We start from the raw sequence: 25,000 nt of genomic DNA on the forward strand, positions 1-25,000 counted from the left end.
GTCTTCTGTCCAGCAGAATGAAAACGTGGAATATTTTATCTTTTCTTTCATCCATTAATTCTTGTACAGTGCTTCTCGGAGGTTCTCTCACGGATTACCCCGGGAGCATGTATGCAAAATCCTACGTGAGCTTTGCAGTGACGTAGTGTTTTTTTTTTTTAGTCCAATGATCTTTAACTTTATATTTAAGGGCGTGATCTTACAATCGTGAAATAATTGATTTTTCTCCTCTTCCACCCTTTCCCTAATCAGATTCGTTGTTACAAGTCTATATGGCAATATTATTTACTTTAAAATGATATAGAGTTTCTGCATAATTCCCACTTAGGTTACAAAGTAATGTCATGACAACAATACACTCTAGACCCCGGCTACTATTTATGGATAAGAATTTTATTACCTACAGAAGGCGGAAAGCGGATTCAGGCAGCTCGCTGAGCTAATGTTTTATAAACAAGGCGGAAAGGCGGACTTAAGCACCTCCCTCGTTGTATTGTTTCATAAGCACCTAATCTATAATATGTAACACCCGTCTTCTACCCCTCTTTCTACCCTCTTTTCTACTAGCCTCTTACAAATGTTTCAATCTCTAATTAACCTATTCTTATGCTTACAGTCGTGTAAGTGCAATTGAGGGGAATGGGACGATGCTGTTTGTTGAGGGGTTTGTTTGATATGACTGTGTTGGTGGATGGTCTCTTATGTACTGAGTAGTGTGTTTTTTGTTTACCTGATGCCATGTATTATGTGCCGCGCATGTCAAAATGGTTACGTATACGTATGTCCTTACATGTATGTGGTCTAAGGATGTTGTTTGTGTGCTACCTGTAATTGTTCTGAGTTCCTTGCTTTATATGGGTTGTAATGTGTAGTGTTATGTCTTTCTTTTGATAGATACTGACGTGCAGGTGTCTTCAGCGTGACACCATCCCATCCGTTATGGAAAAAGTCAAACGTCTCCATTACCTCCCAAGCCAGAAGAAAAGTGCTCCATCACCAATGAAGGCACAAATGTCTTTAGTCAACGCTGGTGACAACCAAAGAAGACCATTGACGCAAGAAGACGCCGCTGGATCAAGGTCATCGTGGGACGATCCCTGCCGGGAGAGTTGCGTCCAGGGTGTCGATCTCTCCTTTAGGTCAGTCTTCATCAATCCCTTCGGCCCGATGGAGATTGTTACGGGCTTTGGTTTGGTTAACGCTATAATCTTATTCAGCTGAGGGGTATCCTTCCAAGTGAAAGGGGTTAATGCCTTCTTTGTTAATTGTCCCAAATCCCTAAGGTTCTTATCGATATTCCTTTTACACATTTGTAACTTCTCGTTACCACGATTGTGTGAGAAAATTTGCAGAAACTATGAGTCCTTTTCTCCATTGTTTTCGTTGACCGAGGGAGTAACTAGTGGACATTTATAAAGTGCCTTGTTCGTGGTAGCGCCAGTTCAGCTGCAAATACCTGTGTTAGGACGAAGATAGCCTGTAGACAGTTTTTGTAAGTGGTATGATGTGGTGTTCTTGAGCAAGGGAAAAAGAGAGGCAAGAATTACCGCTGGTTCTTCAATTTTCTTTGTTTATGTGAATGATTCTGACTGATTAATTTGTGTTACTTTTTTAGATACTTGAGGAGTTACCTTCAGCGACTTAGTACCGTGCTGTGCCCTTGGGCATCCACTTTCGCCCCCTGAGCTCTAAAAGATCAAGGAGTAGATACTTGTATCGAACCGAGGGAGTTCCTTCATTGATTATCCTGTCTATGGTCGTGTATAAAGAGGATATTGTCGTTTCGACCTCGGGTGCGAGCTTAGCTGACTGATCCAGCATCATGCCGCAGGTCGTCAGAAGAGTGCAAACTCCTTCAAGCGAAGTTTCCTCGTTTATATTAAGAAGAAACCTTGCACACACGATAATGTGACTTGAGGGTAGTAAGCTTTGGTTGTATAAGGACCCGATGAACTTACAAAGACCGACATACCTTTTTCTTATTAAGACGTCATTGAATTGGGAAGTGGTTCCTCCGTTAGTTTGAATGGAATTAGGAGCCTATGGACTTCCGTAACTGACAAAATGTCTTTTGCATGAGGTTTTTATTCGATGGAGGAAGTTTTCTGCTACAGGGTCCTCGAGGCTGTGCTGGAGCAGTCGGCAAAGCTGGGCATAAGTGTCTGTGTGCGACGGCTTTTGGCAGGCGAACTGAAAGACGAGGTCAGCAGAAGTCTGTACTGCGCCTGGGTGGTTAGACAGGAAGTGTAGTATCTGGTTGGACGGCCCTTCAAAATGATTTGGCGATATCTTATTCATGAAAGTTTCCAGATGACCCTTATCTGAAGACTCACTGACAAGGAGATCTGATGGGCCTTCGTCCGGTTTCTTGGTCTCGTCATCGGTACTAGAAGACTTTCCTTTCTCTTTCAAATTACTGACCGTGAGAGTATGGCTGAGCACTTTGGGGAACTCTTTCCTCCATGATAATAAGTCTTTATTTTTGTTGATAATTGGCGTCTCCTCTATTTGGACCTTATGTCTCCAATCCTTTGGGGTATGGTCGTCCTCCTGTTTGTTTGTGACCTTGTTGTGCATAGTGGCACTTTTGTGGGCCAAAGGTCTTGGCGCCCAGTGCCGCGCCCTCAGTTCCAGAAGGCTTTGGAGCATGTGGACGTAAACGGGTGGCAATGTATCCTCCTCTATTAGACCCTCAATGATTGAGTAGATACCAGAGACTATTTTGATACCTACAGTGGAGACTCGGGCAGCCTTGTCAAGGCTCTCCCCGCTGCTGGCCAGCAAGGCAGTGGCGGCTTCCAAAGCCGTTTCCTCCTTTTTGTTGAGTAGAATGATGGCACACGAAGCAATGCGCTGTGGAGGGAGTGTGCCTTCGTTAAAGAGGCATCCTATGAACCGGCATAGCGCCACATACCTCTTCCGGGGTAGAGCTTGGGTCATTTTGCCTTTAGGCTTTTGAGTACTGGGTTCTTTTCCCTCGAAAAGTTTCTGGCAACAGCGCCTGACGTGGGCCTCGAAAATATCTGCCAAGGTCTTTTCTAGTCTCTATCGGACCAAGTGGCACAGTCTTGCATACGAACCCGAATTAAGTGGCTGGAGAGTGGCTAACTGAACGACTAACTCCGCCGAAGCCTCTATTTCCTCGGGATGATCGACAAGAAAGAGGCAGAAGTCATTGGAGAGCTCGTGGAACCTCTTGGTGGAAAGCTCGTTTAAAAGAGACTTGAGCTCTTTAAGTCCATTGAGTCCCTTTGTAAGAGAAGGGGAATTGATCCCCTTGTCTGAAGAGTCAGGGGTCGAAGTGACGGCTGGGGTAGGGTCGGACGCGCCCTATTGGACCACGTGTTGTCCCTGGATTCCCTGTAGAGCCTCGTGAGTGTCCGTGGTCGTTGTTGTGGGAGTCTCTGTGTTAGAGCTCCTGGTCGACGAATCCCACCTTTCATACTGCACGGTGTCCTCTGGTCGCTTTTTCTTTGCCTTCTTTCTGTCCTTCCTTTGCTTGTTTGCCTCAACAGTCACAAACTCGTAAGTGACGTTACGCGCAAGTTGTCTGCGCTTCAACTCGAGCTCTCTTCCCGGGTCAATTCTGATGACCTTGAGCCTCTTTCTTGTCATTGACTCCTCTTCCATAAACCTCAGGTCCTTGCTGTTGGTGTTCGGGAACTCAGACTCAATGTTGTGAGCGTGCCGGTGCATCTCGTCCTGGTATCGGCTGATGGTTGTTGTGTGTGTCTTGGGGGTCTCGAGGTCCTGTCGTTGAGGTCTGACGCTCCTGTTGACGCGTTCCAGGTTCCTCTGGATCGTGATGCTGTGTTCGTAGACGATCACGTTGATTTTACCGGAGAAAGGTTTAAGGGTCACCTTTATCACAGCAGACGTTCCTCGACAAATATACTAAGGTCATATTGCCGGGAGCCTCAGTGAAATTTGAATACTCCTTGTGCACAGATGAAGACCAAAATGGTTAAATTCTTTTTGTTGTAATTTCTCACCGTACGGTGATTTTAAGACCCCCATCCATTTCCACCGTATTTTGATCAAAGCCTTTTCCTTATATCTATGTATTTTCGTCTCGCAATTGTGGCTGGACAACAACTTTGTCCTTTTACTGTGTTGTCCGAATGAATTAGACTGAGGTTTAGTTAATTTTACCCGGAAATATAGATAGCAATATCACGAACTCAGTGGATATATTTTGTAGGAAATCCACCATTTTTTTGTCTGATCTTGCCAACACCCAAGATGTGATTGGCATCATCATCGGAAAAAACTTTGCTCAGGTCATATGTCTATGTTTTGGATCACAGCAAGGCTAAGTCCGGGCTGGCAACAGCACCACAAACATAACATAGAGAGAGAGAGAGAGAGAGAGAGAGAGAGAGAGAGAGAGAGAGAGAGAAATATATATATATATATATATATATATGTGTGTGTGTGTGTGTGTATATATATATATATATATATATATATATATATATATATGTGTGTGTGTGTATATATATATGTATATATATGTATATATATATATATATATATATATATATATATATATATATATACTGTATACTGTATATATATATATATATATATATATATATATATCACCATTGGTTGGGACGGGAAATGGAGTCAAACGGAAACTTTCTTGGGTGACTACCCTACTCGAATTTTACAAGATAGTGATCTCAAATCATGACGACAGAAATAATATAAATCTATTATATCTGGACTTTGAGAAGGTGGATTCGTAATGGGCTGAAAAATCGTAAACAGCAAATTGTTCTGAATATCAAAAATTCTGGTTGGAAAAACGTTACGAGTGGAGTTCCTCAGGGGTCCGTTCTAGGGCCATTTCTTTTCACACATACATATATATCCCATAGGATTTTTCTCCCTTACACGGGGGGTAGCCAAAAAGATAAAGGCATAGAAATCACTCCCACCCATTTCATTTCCCATATATTCCACTTCCCTCCACCCTCCTCCCTCCCTCCTATCTTGGCACCTCCTGGATGACGGTTCATCCCTGCATCCTGTCCACTGCCCTGGGTCAGAGGCAGCGCCGCAAGACACAGCACATCCACAGTATATATAAAGATATAGACCATGGATTGAAATCTATTGTCTCCAAATTTACTGACGATACAACTAGAGTCATTTGGGTATTCAAGAAGATTTAGATGAACTACAGCAATGTTCTGAAAAGTGGCTAATGAATTTTAACCGAACCAAATGTAAAGTAAGCACCAAGTACGACTACAAGTTATTAGATAAACGATAAAAGTGGATAGTGAAAAAATTGTGTAATTATAAGTAATGATCTCATCATCTAAGCAGTGTATTTCTACCTCAGAGAAACCAAATAAGATTCTAGGATTGATCGAGTGATTTTTTTTGTTTACTTATTTCAGAAGTCCATCTGTCATCATAGATCATTAATCCACCCACATCTGGAATATGCTGTGTCCGTATATCACCGAATCTCATTAAAGGAATTGAGAGATTGGAAAAAGTACAGCGTTGAATCACAAAACGGATTAAAAAATATAAACAAATCACACGAAAACCGCTTAAAACATATGAATCTATTTACCCCAAAAAACATAGACTCAGGGGTGACTTAATACAGGTCTTCAAGATTTTAAAGGGAATTGACAACATAAAAAGTGATGAGATCTTCACACTGAATACGAATCAGACGAGAAATAACGGTCTCAAGCTGTCGGGACGTAATTTTAAATTGGTAATGGCTAGAAATAACTTTGCCAACCGTGTAGTCAATGAATGGAATAAACTTCCTGCAGAGGCAGTGCAATACAGTACGGTTCGAATTTTTAAGATTCATTTAAGATTCATTCACCTAAGCTATATGCTGTAATGCCTGCAGCTTGTTTATTCATTTCTCTGTGTAACAATTTATTGTTAGCATCCGACCTAGTTATGGAACAAAAGGTTCCCTGCCGTTATGCTCCTCCTTTGAAATTCTTTGTAATACAGATTACCAAAACCTGATTCACATCTTGTCAAATCCCTCAACATCTTGTTATGAATTTTCTGTTTGTGTAAGTTACTCTTGATATGTGTTGTTTGCGGTAAATGCTCATTTATATTCGGTAATGTACTGCCCACCTCGTTAACTAGCTCGTAGCCCATATTGACTCTCGTCGCCCCCTGTAATCACTGCGTTGCCCACTGTTACCTTTTTTGCCACTGTTAGTCCTGTCGACACTGTAGTCCCACTTGTGGTCCTCACTTATGGATATAGCAGCTCGCTTCTTTTAGTTATAATCTTCTGTCCATGAGAATGAAAACGTGGAATATTTTTTTCTCTTCTTTCTTCAATTAATTCTTGTACAGTGCTTCTCGGAGGTTCTCTCACGGAATTCCCCGAGAGCAAGTGTGTAAAATCCTACGTGAAGTTTGCAGTGACGTAATGATTTTTTAGTCCAATGATCTTCAACTTTATATTTAAGATCCTCTCCAAACGGCGTGAACTTACAATCGTGAACCAATTGAACTTTCTCCTCCACCCTTTCACCAATCAGATTCGTTGTTACAAGTCTATAGGGCAATATTCTTTACTTAGAATAATCTCAAGTCTGTATAATTTTCACTTACGTTACAAAGGAATGTCGTGTCAGCAATACACTCGAGCTCCCGGCTATTATTCATAGATAAGAATTTTATTACCTACAGAAGGCGGAAAGCGGACTCAGGCTGCTCGCTGAGCTAATGTTTTATAAAGAAGGCGGAAAGGCGGACTTAAGCACCTCGCTCGTTGTATTGTTTCATAAATACCTAATCTATGATATGTAACAATTCGACTTCTACCCCTCTTTCTACCCTCTTTTCTACCAGCCTCTTACAAATGTTTCAATTTGTAATTAACCTATTCTTATGCTTACAGTCGTGTAAGTGCAATTGAGGGGAATGGGATGATGCTGTTTGTTGAGGGGTTTGTTTGATATGACTGTGTTGGTGGATGGTCTCTTATGTACTGAGTACTGTGTTTTTTGTTTACCCGATGCCATGTATTATGTGCCGCTTATGTCAAAATGGTTACGTATACGTATGTCCTTACATGTATGTGGTCTAAGGATGTTGTTTGTGTGCTATCTGTAATTGTTCTGAGTTCCTTGCTTTATATGGGTTGTAATGTGTAGTATTATGTCTTTCTTTTGATAGATACTGGCGTGCAGGTGTCTTCAGCGTGACACCATCCTATCCGAAATGGAAAAAGTCAAACGTCTCCATTACCTCCCAAGCCAGAGGAAAAGTGCTCCATCACCAATGAAGGCACAGATGTCTTCAATCAGCGCTGTTGACAACCAAAGAACATCATTGACGCAAGAAGACGCCGCTGGATCAAGGTCATCGTGGGATATCTACTTTAGGTCAGTCTTTATCAATCCCTTCGGCCCGATGGAGATTGTTACGGGCTTTGCTTTGGTTAACGCTATATAATCTTATTCAGCTGAGGGGTATCCTTCCAAGTGAAAGGGGTTAATACCTTCTTTGTTAATTGTCCCAAATCCCTTAGGTTCTTATCGATATTCCTTTTACACATTTGTGACTTCTCGTTACCACGATTGTCTGAGAAAATTTGCAGAAAGTATGAGTCCTTTTCTCCATTGTTTTTGTTGACCGAGGGAGTAACTAGTGGACACTTATAAAGTGGCTTGTTCGTGGTAGCGCCAGTTCAGCTGCAAATACCTGTGTTAGGACGAAGATAGCCTGTAGACAGTTTTTGTAAGTGGTATGATGTGGTGTTCTTGAGCAAGGGAAAAAGAGAGGCAAGAATTACCGCTGGTTCTTAAATTTTCTTTGTTTATGTGAATGATTCTGACTGATTAATTTGTGTTACTTTTTTAGATACTTGAGGAGTTACCTTCAGCGACTTAGTACCCTACTGTGCCCTTGGGCATCCACTTTCGCCCCCTGAGCTCTAAAAGATCAAGGAGTAGATACTTGTATCGAAGCGAGGGAATTCCTTCATCGATTATCGTGTCTATGGTCGTGTATAAAGAGGATATTGTCTTTTCGACCTCGGGTGCGAGCTTAGCTGACTGATCCAGCATCATGCCGCAGGTCGTCAGAAGAGTTGAAACTCCTTCAAGCGAAGTTTCCTCGTTTATATTAAGAAGAAACCTTGCACACAAGATAATGTGACTTGAGGGTAGTAAGCTTTGGTTGTATAAGGACCCGATGAACTTACAAAGACCAACATACCTTTTTCTTATTAAGATGTCATTGAATTGGGAAGTGGTTCCTCCGTTAGTTTGAATGGAATTAGGAGCCTATGAACTTCCGTAACTGACAAAATGTCTTTTGCATGAGGTTTTTATTCGATGAAGGAAGTTTTCTGCTACAGGGCCCTCGAGGCTGTGCTGGAGCAGTCGGCAAAGCTGGGCATAAGTGTCTGTGTGTGACGGCTTTTGGCAGGCGAACTGAAAGACGAGGTCAGCAGAAGTCTCTACTGCGCCTGGGTGGTTAGACAGGAAGTGTAGTATCTGGTTGGACGGCCCTTCAAAATTGTTTGGCGATATTTTATTCATAAAAGTCTCCAGATGACCCTTATCTGAAGACTCACTGACAAGGAGATCTGATGGGCCTTCGTCCGGTTTCTTGGTCTAGTCCTCGGTACTAGAAGACTTTCCTTTCTCTTTGTAATCACTGACCGTGACAGTATGGCTGAGCACTTTCGGGAACTCTTTCCTCCATGATAATAAGTCTTTATTTTTGTTGATAATTGGCGTCCCCTCTATTTGGACCTTATGTCTCCAATCCTTTGGGGTATGGTCGTCCTCCGGTTTGTTTGTGACCTTGTTGTGCATAGTGGCACTTTTGTGGGCCAAAGGTCTTGGAGCCCAGTGCCGCGCCCTCAGTTCCAGTAGGCTTTGGAGCATGTGGACGTAAACGGGTGGCAATTTATCCTCCTCTATTAGACCCTCAATGATTGAGTAGATACCAGAGACTATTTTGATACCCACTGTGGAGACTCGGGCTGCCTTGTCAAGGCTCTCCCCGCTGCTGGCCAACAAGGCAGTGGCGGCTTCCAGAGCCGTTTCCTCTTTTTTCTTGAGTAGAATGATGGCACACGAAGCAATGCGCTGTGGAGGGAATGTGCCTTCGTTAAAGAGCCATCCTATGAACCGGCATAGCGCCACATACCTCTTCCGGGGTAGCTCTTGGGTCATTTTGCCTTTAGGCTTTTGAGTACTGTGTTCTTTTCCCTCGAAAAGATTCTGGCAACAGCGCCTGACGTTGGCTACGAAAAAATCTGCCAAGGTCTATTCAAGACACTATCGGACCAAGTGGCACAGACTTGCATACGAACCACAAATAAGTTGCTGGCGAGTGGCTAACTGAACGACTAACTCCGCCGAAGCCTCCATTTCCTCTGGATGGTCGACAAGAAAGAGGCAGAAGTCATTAGAGAGCTCGTGGAACCTCTTCGTAGAAAGCTCGTTTAAAAGAGACTTGAGCTGTTTGAGTCCATCGAGTCCCTTTGTAAGAGAAGGGGAATTGTTCCCTTTGTCTGAAGAGTGAAGGGGCAAAGTGACGGCTGGGGTAGGGTCGAACGCGCCCTGTTGGACCACGTGTTGTCCCTTGATTCCCTCTAGAGCCTCGTGAGTGTCCGTGGTTGTTGCTGTGGGAGTCTCTGTGTTAGAGCTCCTGGTGGACGAGTCCCACCTTTCATACTGCACGGTGTCCTCTGGTCGCTTTTTCTTTGCCTTCTTTTTGTCTTTCCTTTGCTTGGTTGCCTCGACAGTCACAACCTCGTAAGTCACGTTACGTGTAAGTTGTCTGTGCCTCAACTCAAGCTCTCTTCCCGGGTCAATTCTGATGACCTTGACCCTCTTTCTTGTCATCGACTCCTCTTCCATGAACCTCAAGTCCTTGCTGTAGGTCTTTGGGAACTCAGACTCAATGTTGTGAGCGTGCCGGTGCATCTCGTCCTGGTATTGGCTCATGGTTGTTGTGTGTGTCTTGGGGGTCTCGAGGTCTTGTCGGTGAGGTCTGACGCTCCTGTTAACGTGTTCCAGGTTCCTCTGGATCGTGATGCTGTGTTCGTAGACGATCTCGTTGATTTTGCCGGAGAAAGGTTTAAGGGTCACCTTTATCACAGCAGACGTTCCTCGACAATTATACTAAGGTCATATTGCCGGGAGCCTCAGTGAAAATTGAATACTCATTGTGCACAGATGAAGACCAAAATGGTTAAATTCTTTTTAATGTAATTTCTCACCATACGGTGATTTTAAGCCTATTCTCTATTTCCACCGTATTTTGATCAAAGCCTTTTACTTATATCTACGTATTTTCGTCTCGCAATTGTCGCTGGACAACAACTTTGTCCTTTTGCTGAGTTGTCCGAATGAAGCAGACTAAGGTTTAGTTAATTTTACCGGGAAATATAGATAGCAATATCACGAACTCAGTGGATATATTTTGTAGGAAATCCACCATTTTTTTGTCTGATCTTGCCAACATCCAAGATGTGATTGGCATCATCATCGGAAAAAAACGTTGCTCAGGTCATATGTCTATGTTTTGGATCACAGCAAGGCTAAGTCCGGGCTGGCAACAGCACCACAAATATAACATAGAGAGAGAGAGAGAGAGAGAGAGAGAGAGAGAGAGAGAGAGAGAGAGAGAGAGAGAGAGAGAAATATATATATATATATATATATATATATATATATATATATATATATATGTGTGTGTGTGTGTGTGTGTGTGTGTGTGTATATATATATATATATATATATGTGTGTGTGTGTATATATATATATGTATATATATATGTATATATATATATATATATATATTATATATATATATATATATATATATATATATATATATATATATATATATATATCACCATTGGTTGGGACGGGAAATGGAGTCAAACGGAAACTTTCTTGGGTGACTACCCTACTCGAATTTTACAAGATAGTGATCCCAAATCATGACGACAGAAATAATATAAATCTAATATATTTGGACTTTGAGAAGGTGGATTAGTAGTTGGTTGAAAAATCGTAAACAGCAAATTGTTCTGAATATCAAAACTTCTGGTTGGAAAAACTTTACGAGTGGAGTTCATCAGGGTTTCGTTCTAGGGCTATTTCTTTTCATACATACATATATACATATACCAAAGGCTTTTTCCCCCTTACACGGGGGGTAGCCAAAAAGAAAAAGGCATAGAAATCACTCCCACCCATTTCATTTCCCATATATTCCACTCCCCTCCACCCTCCTCCCTCCCTCCCATCTTGACACCTCCTGGATGACGGGTCATCCCTGCATCCTGCCCACTGCCCTGGGTCAGAGGTAGCGCCGCAAGACACAGCACATCCACAGTATATATCAAGATATAGACCATGGATTGAAATCTATTGTCTCCAAATTTACTGACGATACAACGTTTTGCGGAATAGCAAATGATCTCTAGAGTCTTTTGAGTATTCAAGAATATTTAGATAAACTACAGCAATTTTCTGAAAAGTGACTAATGAATCTTAACCGAACCAAATGTAAAGTAAACACCAAGTACGACTACAAGTTATTTGAATAAACGATAAAAGTGGATAGTGAAAAAATTGTGTAATTATCAGTAACAATCTAATCATATAAGCAGTGTATTTCTACCTCAGAGAAACCAAATAAGATTCTAGGATTGATTGAGCCATTTTTTTTTTTTTTTTTTTTTTTTTTTTTACTTATTTCAAAAGTGTGTCTGTCATCAACTAACTGGAATATGCTGTGTCCGTATGTCACCAAATCTCATTAAAAAAATTGTCAGATTGGAAAAAGAACAGCGGTGAATCACAAAACGAATTCAAAAATATAAACGAATCACACGAAAACCGCTTGAAACATGAATCTATTTACCTCCAAAAGCATACACTCAGGGGTGACTTGTTATAGGTCTTAAAGATTGTAAAACGTATTGACATCAAAAAAGTATGGCTAAAAAGAGATAGGCTTATAAGAAATATAAGTGCTCGGGTGCATCTAATGACTATGAAAATTATGTATCAAAACAGAGAGATTTAAAAAAGACAATAAGGAAAAGAAAACGACAATACGAAATGAACATCGCTGATAAATCCAAAGAGAATCCCAAAGAATTCTATAGTTACATTAGAGATAAAAAGGTTGTTAGGAATCACATTGGTCCACTATTATCTGCTGACGGTCAACTTGAATATTCAAATGAAGGAATGTGTAATACCTTAAACAATTATTTTAGCTCGGTATTCGTAAACGAAACACCTCAAAGTGAATTCCAAACTGAAACCTGTGAAAAGTCTGGGGTAAACTTACTCACTACGGTAAATATAACAAAAGAAAAAATTAAAAGGTGTATAGACAAACTCAAAGTTAATAAAACACCAGCGCCTGACGGTTGGCATCCAAGAATCTTAAAGGAAATGAAAAATGAGATTGTTGTTCCATTAGAAATTATTTTCAAGAAATCCATCATATCCGGAGATGTCCCAAGAGAATGGAAGCTAGCTAACGTTACTCACATATTCAAAAAAGGTGACAAAAAGAAACCAAATAACTATAGGCCTATAAGTTTGACTTCAATCGTAGGAAAAATAATGGAAACTATCATCAGAGATGCTATCGAACATAATTTAGAAAGTAACCGTTTGATAAATGATAGCCAGCATGGTTTCAGACGGAAACGTTCTTGCGTGACTAACTTACTCGAATTCTACAACACAGTTATCTCGAATTATGACAAAAGAAACAATATAGATTGAATATATCTAGACTTTGCAAAAGCTTTTGATACCGTCCCACACGAAAGACTACTTACTAAATTAGCTTTGCATGGAATAAGTGGTAGCCTATTAGGTTGGACTAGTAATTGGTTGAATGGTCGAAAACAGAGAGTTGTTTTGAATGGAAAAACTTCTGGATGGAAAAGTGTTGCAAGTGGAGTTCCTCAGGGTTCCGTTCTTGGGCCACTTCTATTCATAGTATATATAAATTATATAGTCATGGACTAAAATCTACTGTTTCCAAATTTGCTGATGATACAAAACTGTGCGGAGTGGCAAATGATCACTCAAACCAATTAGATATTCAAGAAGATTTAAATAAATTACAGCAATGGTCTGAAAAGTGGCTAATGAAATTTAACACGAGTAAATGCAAGGTAATGCACATAGGTAAAAATAACAGTAAGTACGATTACAAGTTATTTGGAAATTCGTTAACAAAAGTGGATAGTGAAAAAGATCTCGGCGTAATTATCAGTAACGACCTCAAATCATCCAAGCAGTGTATTTCAGCCTCTGAGAAAGCAAATAAGATTCTGGGACTGATTGCGCGATCTTTTGATTTCAAAAGTCCATCACTCATTAACAAGCTATATAAATCGTTAGTTCGTCCACATTTGGAATATGCTGTTTCCGTATGGTCACCGAATCTCATTAAAGACATTGACAAACTGGAAAAAGTACAACGGCGAGCCACAAAACTGATTCCAAATATCAAAAATAAATCATACGAAAATCGACTAAAGCACATGAATCTGTTTTCCCTAAAAAAGCGTAGACTCAGAGGTGACTTGATACAAGTCTTTAAGATTTTAAAGGGAATTGACAACATCAAAAGTGACCAAATTTTCACATTGAATGAGAATCAGACAAGAAACAATGGTCTCAAACTGTCCGGAAATAGATTGAATTTGGAAGTAGGTAGAAACAACTTTGCCAACCGTGTAGTTAATGAATGGAATAAACTTCCTGCACAGGTAGTGCAATGTAGTTCAGTTCGAAGCTTTAAGAATCATTTAGATAAATACCTAAGTAAGATGCTGTAATGATTATAATTTATGTTATATTATTTGTTTTTGTTTTGTTATAATTTGTCTGTCTGATTTTCATTTATTATTGGTTATATGTCAATTTATTATCATTTAATATTTACCTGTTTGTTTATTATTTTAACTATACCTATGCATTTATTTATGTATTTTATTTGTTATTTACATTATTATAGTTTTTATTTATTGTTTTATTATTAATATGATTTTTTTTTTTCGCATCCGACCTAGATATGGATCAAAAGGTCTCCTGTCGGCATGCTCCGCCTTTGTAATCCTTTGTAATCCTTTGTGATGAAATTTTCACACAGAATACGAATCAGACGAGAAATAACGGTCTCAAGCTGTCAGGACGTAGGTTCCATTTGGAAGTGGATAGAAACAACTTCGCCAACCGTGTAGTTAATGAATGGAATAAACTTCCTGCTGTAGAGGCAGTGCAGTGTAGTACGGTTCGAAGTTTCAAGATTCATTTAAGATTCATTCACCTAAGCTATATGCTGTAATGCCTGCAGCTTGTTTATTCATTTCTCTGTGTAACAATTTATTGTTAGCATCCGACCTAGTTATGGAACAAAAGGTTCCCTGCCGTTATGCTCCTCCTTTGAAATGATTTGTAATACAGATTACCAAAACCTGATTCACATCTTGTCAAATCCCTCAACATATTTTTATAAATTTTCTGTTTGTGTAAGTTACTCTTGATATGTGTTGGTTGCGGTAAATGTACATTTATATTTAGTAATGTGCTGCCCACCTCGTTAACTAGCTCGTAGCCCATATTGACTCTCGTCGTCCCATGTTATCACTATGTTGCCCACTGTTACTTCTCTTGCCATTGTTAATCCTGTCGACACTGTAGTCGCCCTTTGGTCCTCATTTATGGATATAGGAACTCACTTCTTTTAGTTATAATCTTCTGTCCAAGAGGATGAAAACGTGGAATATTTTTTCTTTTCTTTCTTCCATTAATTCTTGTACAGTGCTTCTCGGAGGATCTCTCACGGAATCCCCCGAAAGCACGCATGCAAAATCCTACGTGAGCTTTGAAGTGACGTAGTGATTTTTTAGTTCAATGATCTTTAACTTTATATTTAAAATCCTCCCCAAAGGGAGTGATCTTACAATCATGAACCAATTTAAATTTCTCCTCTCCCATCCTTTCACCAATAAGATTCTTTGTTTCAAGTTATCGGCAATATTGTTTACTTAGAATAAACTCTAGTCTGCATAATTCTCACTTAGGTTATAAAGGAATGTCATATCAGCAATACACTCGAGCTCCCGGCCAATATTTATAAATAAGAATTTCATTACTTACACAAGACGGAAAGCGGACTCAGGCAGCTCGCTCACCTAATGTTTTATAAAGAAGGCGGAAAGGCGGACTTAAGCACCTCGCTCGTTGTATTGTTTCATAAACACCTAATCTATAATATGTAACACCCGTCTTCTACCCCTCTTTCTACCCTATTTTCTACCAGTCTCTTACAAATGTTTCAATTTGTAATTACCCTATTCTTATGCTTACACTCGTGTAAGTGCAATTGAGGGGAATGCGACGATGCTGTTTGTTGAGGGGTTTGATTAATATGACTGTGTTGGTGGATGGTCTCTTATGTACTGAGTGTTGTGTTTTTTGTTTACATGATGCCATGTATTATGTGCCGCTTATGTCAAAATGGTTACGTATACGTATGTCCTTACATGTAGGTGGTGTAAGGATGTTGTTTGTGTGCTACCTGTAATTGTTCTGAGTTCCTTGCTTTATATGGGTTGTAATGTGTAGTGTTATGTCTTTCTTTTTTATAGATACTGGCGTGCAGGTGTCTTCAGCGTGACACCATCCCATCCGTTAAGGAAAAAGTCAAACGTCTCCATTACCTCCCAAGCCAGAAGAAAAGTGCTCCATCACCAATGAAGGCACAAATGTCTTTAGTCAACGCTGTTGACAACCAAAGAAGACCATTGACGCAAGAAGACGCCGCTGGATGAAGGTCATCGTGGGACGAGGGATATCTCCTTTAGGTCAGTCTTCATCAATCCCTTCGGCCCGATGGAGATTGTTACGGGCTTTGGTTTGGTTAACGCTATATAATCTTATTCAGCTGAGGGGTATCCTTCCAAGTGAAAGGGGTTAATGCCTTCTTTGTTAATTGTCCCAAATCCGTTAGGTTCTTATCGATATTCCTTTTACACATTTGTGACTTCTCGTTACCACGATTGTCTGATAAAATTTGTAGAAAGTATGAGTCCTTTTCTCCATTGTTTTTGTTGACCGAGGAAGTAACTAGTGGACACTTATAAAGTGCCTTGTTCGTGGTAGCGCCAGTTCAGCTGCAAATACCTGTGTTAGGACGAAGATAGCCTGTAGACAGTTTTTGTAAGTGGTATGATGTGGTGTTCTTGAGCAAGGGAAGAAGAGAGGCAAGACTTACCGCTGGCACTTAAATTTTCTTTGTTTATGTGAATGATTCTGACTGATTAATTTGTGTTACTTTTTTAGATACTTGAGGAATTACCTTCAGCGACTTAGTACCGTGCTGTGCCCTTTGGGTATCCACTTTCGCCCCCTGAGCTCTAAAAGATCAAGGAGTAGATACTTGTATCGAACCGAGGGAGTTCCTTCATTGATTATCCTGTCTATGGTCGTGTATAAAGAGGATATTTTAGTTTCGACCTCGGGTGCGAGCTTAGCTGACTGATCCAGCATCAAGCCGCAGGTCGGCAGAAGATTGGAAACTCCTTCAAGCGAAGTTTCCTCGTTTATATTAAGAAGAAACCTTGCACACACGATAATGTGACTTGAGGGTAGTAAGCTTTGGTTGTATAAGGACCCGATGAACTTACAAAGACCGACATACCTTTTTCTTATTAAGACGTCATTGAATTGGGAAGTGGTTCCTCCGTTAGATTGAAGGGAATTAGGAGCCTTGGGACGTGCGTTTCTGACAAAATGTCTATTGCATGAGGTTTTTTTTCGATGGAGGAAGTTTTCTGCTACAGGGTCCTCGAGGCTTTGCGGGACCAGTTGGCAAAGCGGGGCATAAGTGTCTGTGTGCGACGGCTTTTGGCAGGCGAACTGAAAGACGAGGTCAGCAGAAGTCTGTACTGCACCTGGGTGGTTAGACAGGAAGTGTAGTATGTGGTTGGACGGCCCTTCAAAATTCGTTGGCGATATTTTATTCATGAAAGTTTCCAGATGACCCTTATCTGAAGACTCACTGACAAGGAGATCTGATGGGTCTTCGTCCGGTTTCTTGGTCTCGTCACCGGTACTAGAAGACTTTCCTTTCTCTTTGAATTCACTGACCGTGAGAGTATGGCTGAGCACTTTGGGGAACTCTTTCCTCCATGATAATAAGTCTTTATTTTTGTTGATAATTGGCGTCCCCTCTATTTGGACTTTATGTCTCCAATCCTTTGGGGTATGGTCGTCCTCCGGTTTCTTTGTGACCTTGTTGTGCATGGTGGCACTTTTCTGGACCAAAGGCATTGGCGCCCAGTGCCGCGCCCTCAGTTCCAGAAGGCTTTGGAGCATGTGGATGTAAACGGGTGGCAATGTATCCTCCTCTAATAGACCCTCAATGATTGAGTAGATACCAGAGACTATTTTGATAGCCACAGTGGAGACTCGGGCTGCCTTGTCAAGGCTCTCCCCGCTGCTGGCCAACAAGGCAGTGGCGGCTTCCAGAGCCGTTTCCTCCTTTTTGTTGAGTAGAATGATGGCACACGAAGCAATGCGCTGTGGAGGGAGTGTGCCTTCGTTAAATAGGCATCCTATGAACCGGCATAGCGCCACATACCTCTTCCGGGGTAGCTCTTGGGTCATTTTGCCTTTAGGCTTTTGAGTACTGTGTTCTTTTCCCTCGAAAAGTTTCTGGCAACAGCGCCTGACGTGGGCTTCGAAAATATCGGCCAAGGTCTTTTCTAGTCTCTATCGGACCAACTGGCAGAGTCTTGCATACGAACCCGAATTAAGCGGCTGGAGAGTGGCTAACTGAACGACTAACTCCGCCGAAGCCTCTATTTGCTCGGGATGGTCGACAAGAAAGAGACAGAAGTCATTGGAGAGCTCGTGGAACCTCTTCGTAGAAAGCTCGTTTAAAAGAGACTTGAGCTGTTTGAGTCCATCGAGTCCCTTTGTAAGAGAAGGGGAATTGTTCCCTTTGTCTGAAGAGTGAAGGGGCAAAGTGACGGCTGGGGTAGGGTCGAACGCGCCCTGTTGGACCACGTGTTGTCCCTTGATTCCCTCTAGAGCCTCGTGAGTGTCCGTGGTTGTTGCTGTGGGAGTCTCTGTGTTAGAGCTCCTGGTGGACGAGTCCCACCTTTCATACTGCACGGTGTCCTCTGGTCGCTTTTTCTTTGCCTTCTTTTTGTCTTTCCTTTGCTTGGTTGCCTCGACAGTCACAACTTCGTAAGTCACGTTACGCAAAAGTTGTCTGCGCCTCAACTCAAGCTCTCTTCCCGGGTCAATTCTGATGACCTTGAAGCTCTTTCTTGTCATCGAGTCCTCTTCCATGAACCTCAGGTCCTTGCTGTTGGTGTTCGGGAACTCAGACTCATTGTTGTGACCGGGCCGGTGCATCTCGTCCTGGTATCGGCTCATGGTTGTTGTGTGTGTCTTAGGGGTCTCGAGGTCCTGTCGGAGAAGTCTCACGCTCCTGTTGACGTGTTCCAGGTTCCTCTGGATCGTGATGCTGTGTTCGTAGACGATCACGTTGATTTTACCGGAGAAAGGGTTAAGGGTCACCTTTATCACAGCAGACGTTCCTCGACAAATATACTAAGGTCATATTTTCGGGAGCCTGAGTGAAATTTGAATACTCCTTGTGCACAGATGAAGACCAAAATGGTTAAATTCTTTTTAATGTAATTTCTCACCATACGGTGATTTTAAGACTAAAATCTATTTCCACCGTATTTTGATCAAAGCCTTTTACTTATATCTACGTATTTTCGTCTCGCAATTGTGGCTGGACAACAACTTTGTCCTTTTGCTGAGTTGTCCGAATGAATTAGACTGAGGTTTAGTTAATTTTACCCGGAAATATAGATAGCAATATCACGAACTCAGTGGATATATTTTGTAGGAAATCCACCATTTTTTTGTCTGATCTTGCCAACATCCAAGATGTGATTGGCATCATCATCGGAAAAAAACGTTGCTCAGGTCATATGTCTATGTTTTGGATCACAGCAAGGCTAAGTCCGGGCTGGCAACAGCCCCACAAACATAGAGAGAGAGAAATAATATATATATATGTGTGTGTATATATATATAATATATATATATATGTATATACATATATACATAATATATATATGTATATATATGTATACATATATATATATAATATATATATGTATATATATGTATACATATATATATGTATATATATATATGTATACATATATGTATATATATATATATATATATATATGTGTGTGTGTATATATATATGTATATATATATATATATGTATATATATATGTATATATATGTATGTATATATATATATATATATATATATATATATATATATATATATATATATCTATATATTATATATATATACATATATATGACCATTGGTTGGGAAGGGAAATGGGGTAGTTCCCCCGTGAAAATACCCCATGGGGTTTTCTACCCCATATCCATGCAGTCAATATAGGGACTTAAGTAATATCTCGACAGCCCCGCAAACCTAATAAATAAATCAATAAATAAATCAATGAATAACTGAATAACTGGGAAATGGGGGTTCCCCCCATGAAAATACCCCAGGGGGATGCCGCCCCCGTAATAATGCAGTCAATATTTTAGAGACTTTAGTAATACCTCTACGGATCAGAGTCATGCAAAGTTCATTTTCATTGTCGGCACACTAAGCATTTCTCGCTAGCATGCTACTTAACTTTGCTACTTCGGTTGAGTAGAAACAGCCTCGGTTATAATATTCTAGACTTACGTAAGAACATCTAGACAACAATGTGTCTAACATTCGTATTCTAGGCTTAAACTTCCCTTAGTTTGTCATTCAGCTTTTCACTATATGACCCAAGAGTAATTTGGCATTTAGAAAAAAAAAAAAAAAAAAAAAAAAATATATATATATATATATATATATTATATATATATATATATATATATATATATATATATATATATATATATGTATATATATATATATATATATATATATATATATATATATATATATATATATATATATATATATATATATATATCGTATCCGAGGTCGTTTCTTCTCAAACGAAATAGCAAAAGCAAGTAGCTTGCTACTGAGAAATGCTTAGTGTGCCAGCACCTTAGATCTCTTTTTTACCACCCCCCATGCCTCCACCTCATCGACGCGCTCTTATCCCAACGGATAGAAGCGCTGGTTGTTGGCGACTAAACACTAATCCCCCTCCTTGGGACCGCAACCCCCTATGCTTTTGAACTCAGCTTCAGAAACCATCTATCCATGTAAACAATAGACTACAAAGGATTACAAAGGTGGAGCATGCGGACAGGAGACCTTTTGGTCCATATCTAGGTCGGATGCGAAAAAAAATGATAATAATAATAAATGAATAAATAAAAAGTCAGTGATATCGCCAAAGACAAAACCAAAGAAGAGGACCAAGGAAGACATCATATCTTGAAGAAGAAAGTGCCCCGTTTTCTTTAACATATTACCCGAATGCTCTGAATACGTCACCCGCTTCCATTCAAAGGATTACAAAGGACTACAAAGGCGGAGCATGCCGACAGGAGACCTTTTGGTCCATATATAGGTCGGATGCGGAAAAAAATCATAATAATAAGAAATGAATAAATAAAAACTATAATAATGTAAATAACAAATAAATACATAAATAAATGCATAGGTATAGTTAGATAATAAACAAGCAGGTAAATAGTAAATAGTAATAAATTGACATATTACTAATAATAAATGAGAATCAAACAGACAAATGATAACAAAACAAACAAATAATATAAAATCAATGATAATCATTACAGCATCTTGCTTAGGTGTTTATCTTAAATGATTCTTAAAGCTTCGAACTGAACTACATTGCACTGCCGTCGGTCGATTTCTTTCAACAGAAGGTAAGCAACCCTCACCTGAATCGGTTTCACAATGAGACACCAGCCAGGCAGCCATTCGTGGTCTCTTCCAGAGCGCCTCCCAGCCATCCTCCCGTAGTGCCTTGCGAAGTACTTCCTTGTCCTCCAAAGCCTTGACGTAGCTCCTGAAGGTGGGGCCGCTTGTGTTCAGTAAAGCTGGGATAGGGCCGAAAGGCTCGCCTACAAAAGGTCACGTGTTAGTGAACATGTTTGAATTCGCTAGTTTAAGCATTTGTACGCATAGTTTAGGGTCTATGATATTTTTAACACACGAAAGTCTCCATGCGGTATGTGTCCACACGGTACCTTCGTTATGACATATTTACACACCCACAACGGGATCTTGGTAAGCTTTAGCAAGTTCGCAAGAAGTCCGAACCACCCACCCAAGAGTGACTTGAAGTGTCCATAGGAGAGCGTGACGTCAGACCGCTGGAGGAAGGTCATGGTCATGTTGAAGAACCGGGAGTTGCCGAGGCCATGACCCAGATTCAGGTTTTTGAACAGTTTGGTCTTTTCCGGATGCATTCCTGGAGCTTCCAGATTCAACCAGATCATGATCTGCCTGGCAGTCCTTTTCTTGGGGATGTAGGGGGGGTTGAAGTGCAGGGCTTGGAAGACCTTGGCGTCCGGTTTAGGGTGGCGTTCCGGGTAGAAGACGAACCGACATCGAGACTCCGGACAACTGGTGAGGTCGAAGGCTTCTCCCAGGTGTTCGGACCAGGAGAAGTTCAGGTACAGGGGAGTAGCGAACTCGATTATCTTGACCGAAGAGTCTTCGCCTGAGGAGTTGCCGCCAGGAATGAGGGAGGGTAGGTAAGAGGTAGGATGAAGGACACTAAAGACCATTGTCGCAGCGACCAGAAGGAAGACCACGAATCTGGTGCTGTTTACCAGGAAGATCCTGGCCAACATGCAGACATATCTGTGGCACCTTCGGCGATGGCACCAGAGGTTGCTGAGGTGACCACCTCTTGTGGCCTGGTATAGGAGACTGTCACACGACATCCCTCGGCCAGGCCGATGGTCTTCATTGGGTTGGTTAGATGTCTTGGATCGAAACAGGTTGGGCGTGCCCGACCCACTGAGGAATAAGTCAGTCGGATGGACAGATCTGTAGGAAGACAGGCAGGCACGCAGGCAAGCAGGCAGGCTGCAGAAAGTCAGACAAATTAGATAAAGGCAGACAATTGGCTACAGACAGACACACGGCTTGGTAAGGTTAGGTTAGGTTAGGTTAGGTGATGTTGAGGCTAAAATGGAGTGAGGTAGGTTGAAGCTGGAATGCACTGAGGTTAGGTTGAGACTGGAATAGAGTGAGGTAGGTTAAGGCTGGAATAGAGTGAGGTAGGTTGAGGCTGGAATGGAGTGAGGTAGGTTGAAGTTGGAATGGAGTGAGGTAGGTTGAGGCTGTAGTCAAGAGTTGGATTTTAACCCGACGGATGCAGACAGACAGACGTCCAAGAAGGACTGACGTTGAGGTTGCACTCAGGTCTTTGGAAGCGGATGGCAATGGACAGGTGGTTACAGCTGGCTGCTGCCGAATTTCTGGGCACGCAGCCCTCCTTCACGGGGACGGGATGTCTGGATCTTACTAAAAAAGAAAAGAAAAGAAAAGAAAAAGTTATTACTGTGGATCTGAGTAGATCGACAGTTCTAAACTACTTTTGCTGCCGCGTCTCAAGGCATTGAGTAGATGACTGAATAACATATGAATAAATGAACACAATAGGAAAGACATGAATAAATGAATGGATAAGTAAATGGATAAATATATAGCTATTAATCAGTAAAAAATACGTAAATACACGAACAGATAAATTATATAAATATAAACCAATCGAATAGGAAAAGGAATTGGTTACGTTACTGTGTAAGGTGAATTGGGAATTTGGCAAAACGCAACTTGACGTAGTACAATATGGCGAAATGAGTACATTGTACATTAATACAATCGTGTAAATCGTATGCAGGACAGTAACCAGGGTTTGGGGAGGAAATAGTCACAGAGGCCAATATTACCGTATGGGGTAACTCAAAGGAAGTACAGTAATACTTCCAACAGGAAGGTCGTATGGTAAAGGACCACAGGAACCCTTCCCCTCCCTCCCTCCCGCACCCAGCCCCGTGAGTTGATTAAGGTCTGGTTTTAAGCACAGTCAGACTGGAAAAATTGTTGACATCTTTGTGCATTTTGTCTGCAATAGCCAGCGCTTCTATCAATGGGGACAATATCGTAGAGGTGTAGAGATATTAGAGAGATATTATTATTATTATTATATTATTATTATCATTATCATTATCATCTTTATTATCATTATTATTATCATTATTATTATTATTATTACTATAATTATTATTAATTATTGTCATTATTATTAATTATTGTCATCATTATTATTATTATTATTATTATTATTATTATTATTATTATTATTATTATTATTATTATCATTATTATAATTATTATTATTGTTATTATCATTATTGTCATCATCATTACTGATGTTATTATTATTATTATTACTTATTAAGGGGAGATTAGTCTAAAAAAGTGAATTTAATCTGTATTATTATTATCATTATTATTATTATTATTATTATTATTATTATTATTATTATTATTATTATTATCATTATTATTATTATCATTATTATTACTATCACTACTACTACTACTTATTAAGGGGAGATTAGTCTAAAAAAAAAAAAGCGAATTTAACCTGTAGGGGTGTCAGTCCTCAAATACGAAGAAGACAATCATGTGGTACACAACACAGTTCAAGCGAACCCAAAGAGACCGTCTTTATGTTTGCAATGTTGTGAAGTCTTGTGTTCATACATGACAAATAAAGAGAGAACAGGGACACTGAGAATAGAGAGGTACACTGCAAAGCTGTCACCAAACTTTTTTATCCGACTGTACTTGTAGCACAACACCAGTTGCATGCACTCTCTATAGAAAACCGTTTGAAATTAACGGAGGCAAAGAGTTCAGAGGGAAAGAGGAAGTGATTCTTATCGTTTAAAAGGTCCGTTTGGTTGCGGATCTTTGCAGACTTTGATGAGGTTTTCCACCTGCCTCGGGGTAGTGTTACTCATCAACTTGATGTATCGCGACGGGAATGAGATCGGGGTCGACATACCCTCAGCCGGAACGGGTTAAACAAAGCCCGTGGAGGTAATACTTGACTAAAAAAAAAAAAAAAAAAAAAAAAAAAAAAAAAAAAAAAAAAAAAAAAAAAAAAAAAAAAAAAAAAAAAAAAAAAAAAAAAAAAAAAAAAAAAAAAACCCCGGCCCAGCGCCCTACGCCACACACATACACACACACACGCACGCACACGACTCGGTGGCGCGGTTGGTAGAGACTCAGACTGTCAGTACGGAGGTATCAGCGGTACCTGGTTCGAATCCTGCCCAGGGCTGAAATTATTTCAGTATCGCTGCGCTTCGAGTCGTTACTCCAACTCTCGTGGGCGGGGAGTTGGGTGTGTGTGTGCGTGTAAGGTCATAGCATTACCCATAGATTGGACATACGAGCTCTGAGCTCTCTTCCGAGAGGGAAATAGCTGTCGATCACGAGTCCAACACGTGATCCAAAAAAGACCAAGGTGAATCACACACACACACACACACACACACACACACACACACACACACACACACACACACACACACACACACACACACACACACACGACTCGATGACGCAGTTGGTAGAGTTCCCGAGTTCGAATCCCACCCAGGGCTGAATCCCACCCAGGGCTGAAATAATTTCTTTATCGTTGCGCTACGAGTCGTCACTCCAACTCTCGTGGGCGGAGAGTTGAGTGTGCGTGTGAGGTCACAGCATTACCCATATATCGGTCATATATGAGTTTTGAACTCTCTTCCGGGAGGGAAATAGCTGTCGCTCCCGAGTCCAGCATGTGATCCAAAGACCAAGATGAATACACACATACGCACACATACGACTCGATGGCGCAATTGGTAGAGTTCTTAAG

The 25,000-nt window shown here is 40.7% G+C and overlaps 1 protein-coding gene across 1 annotated transcript in view; it reads right to left on the minus strand.

The window, feature by feature from the left end:
- The window catches only part of LOC143021024 (alpha-(1,3)-fucosyltransferase C-like), a 91,689-nt gene extending 69,104 nt beyond the window's left edge, over window positions 1-22,585 (minus strand). Inside the window, exons 1-2 of the mRNA XM_076178186.1 lie at window positions 21,383-22,585; window positions 20,994-21,176 (exon numbers count right to left, since the gene is read on the minus strand). Coding sequence (XP_076034301.1) covers window positions 20,994-21,176; window positions 21,383-22,004 — 805 coding nt within the window. The 5' untranslated portion in view covers window positions 22,005-22,585. The remainder of the gene's footprint in view (window positions 1-20,993; window positions 21,177-21,382) is intronic.
- Between the last annotated feature and the right edge of the window lie 2,415 nt (window positions 22,586-25,000).

Source organism: Oratosquilla oratoria, chromosome 41, assembly GCF_046742065.1.
Source record: "Oratosquilla oratoria isolate Oo_2021 chromosome 41, ASM4674206v1, whole genome shotgun sequence".
Classification (NCBI taxonomy): domain Eukaryota; kingdom Metazoa; phylum Arthropoda; class Malacostraca; order Stomatopoda; family Squillidae; genus Oratosquilla; species Oratosquilla oratoria.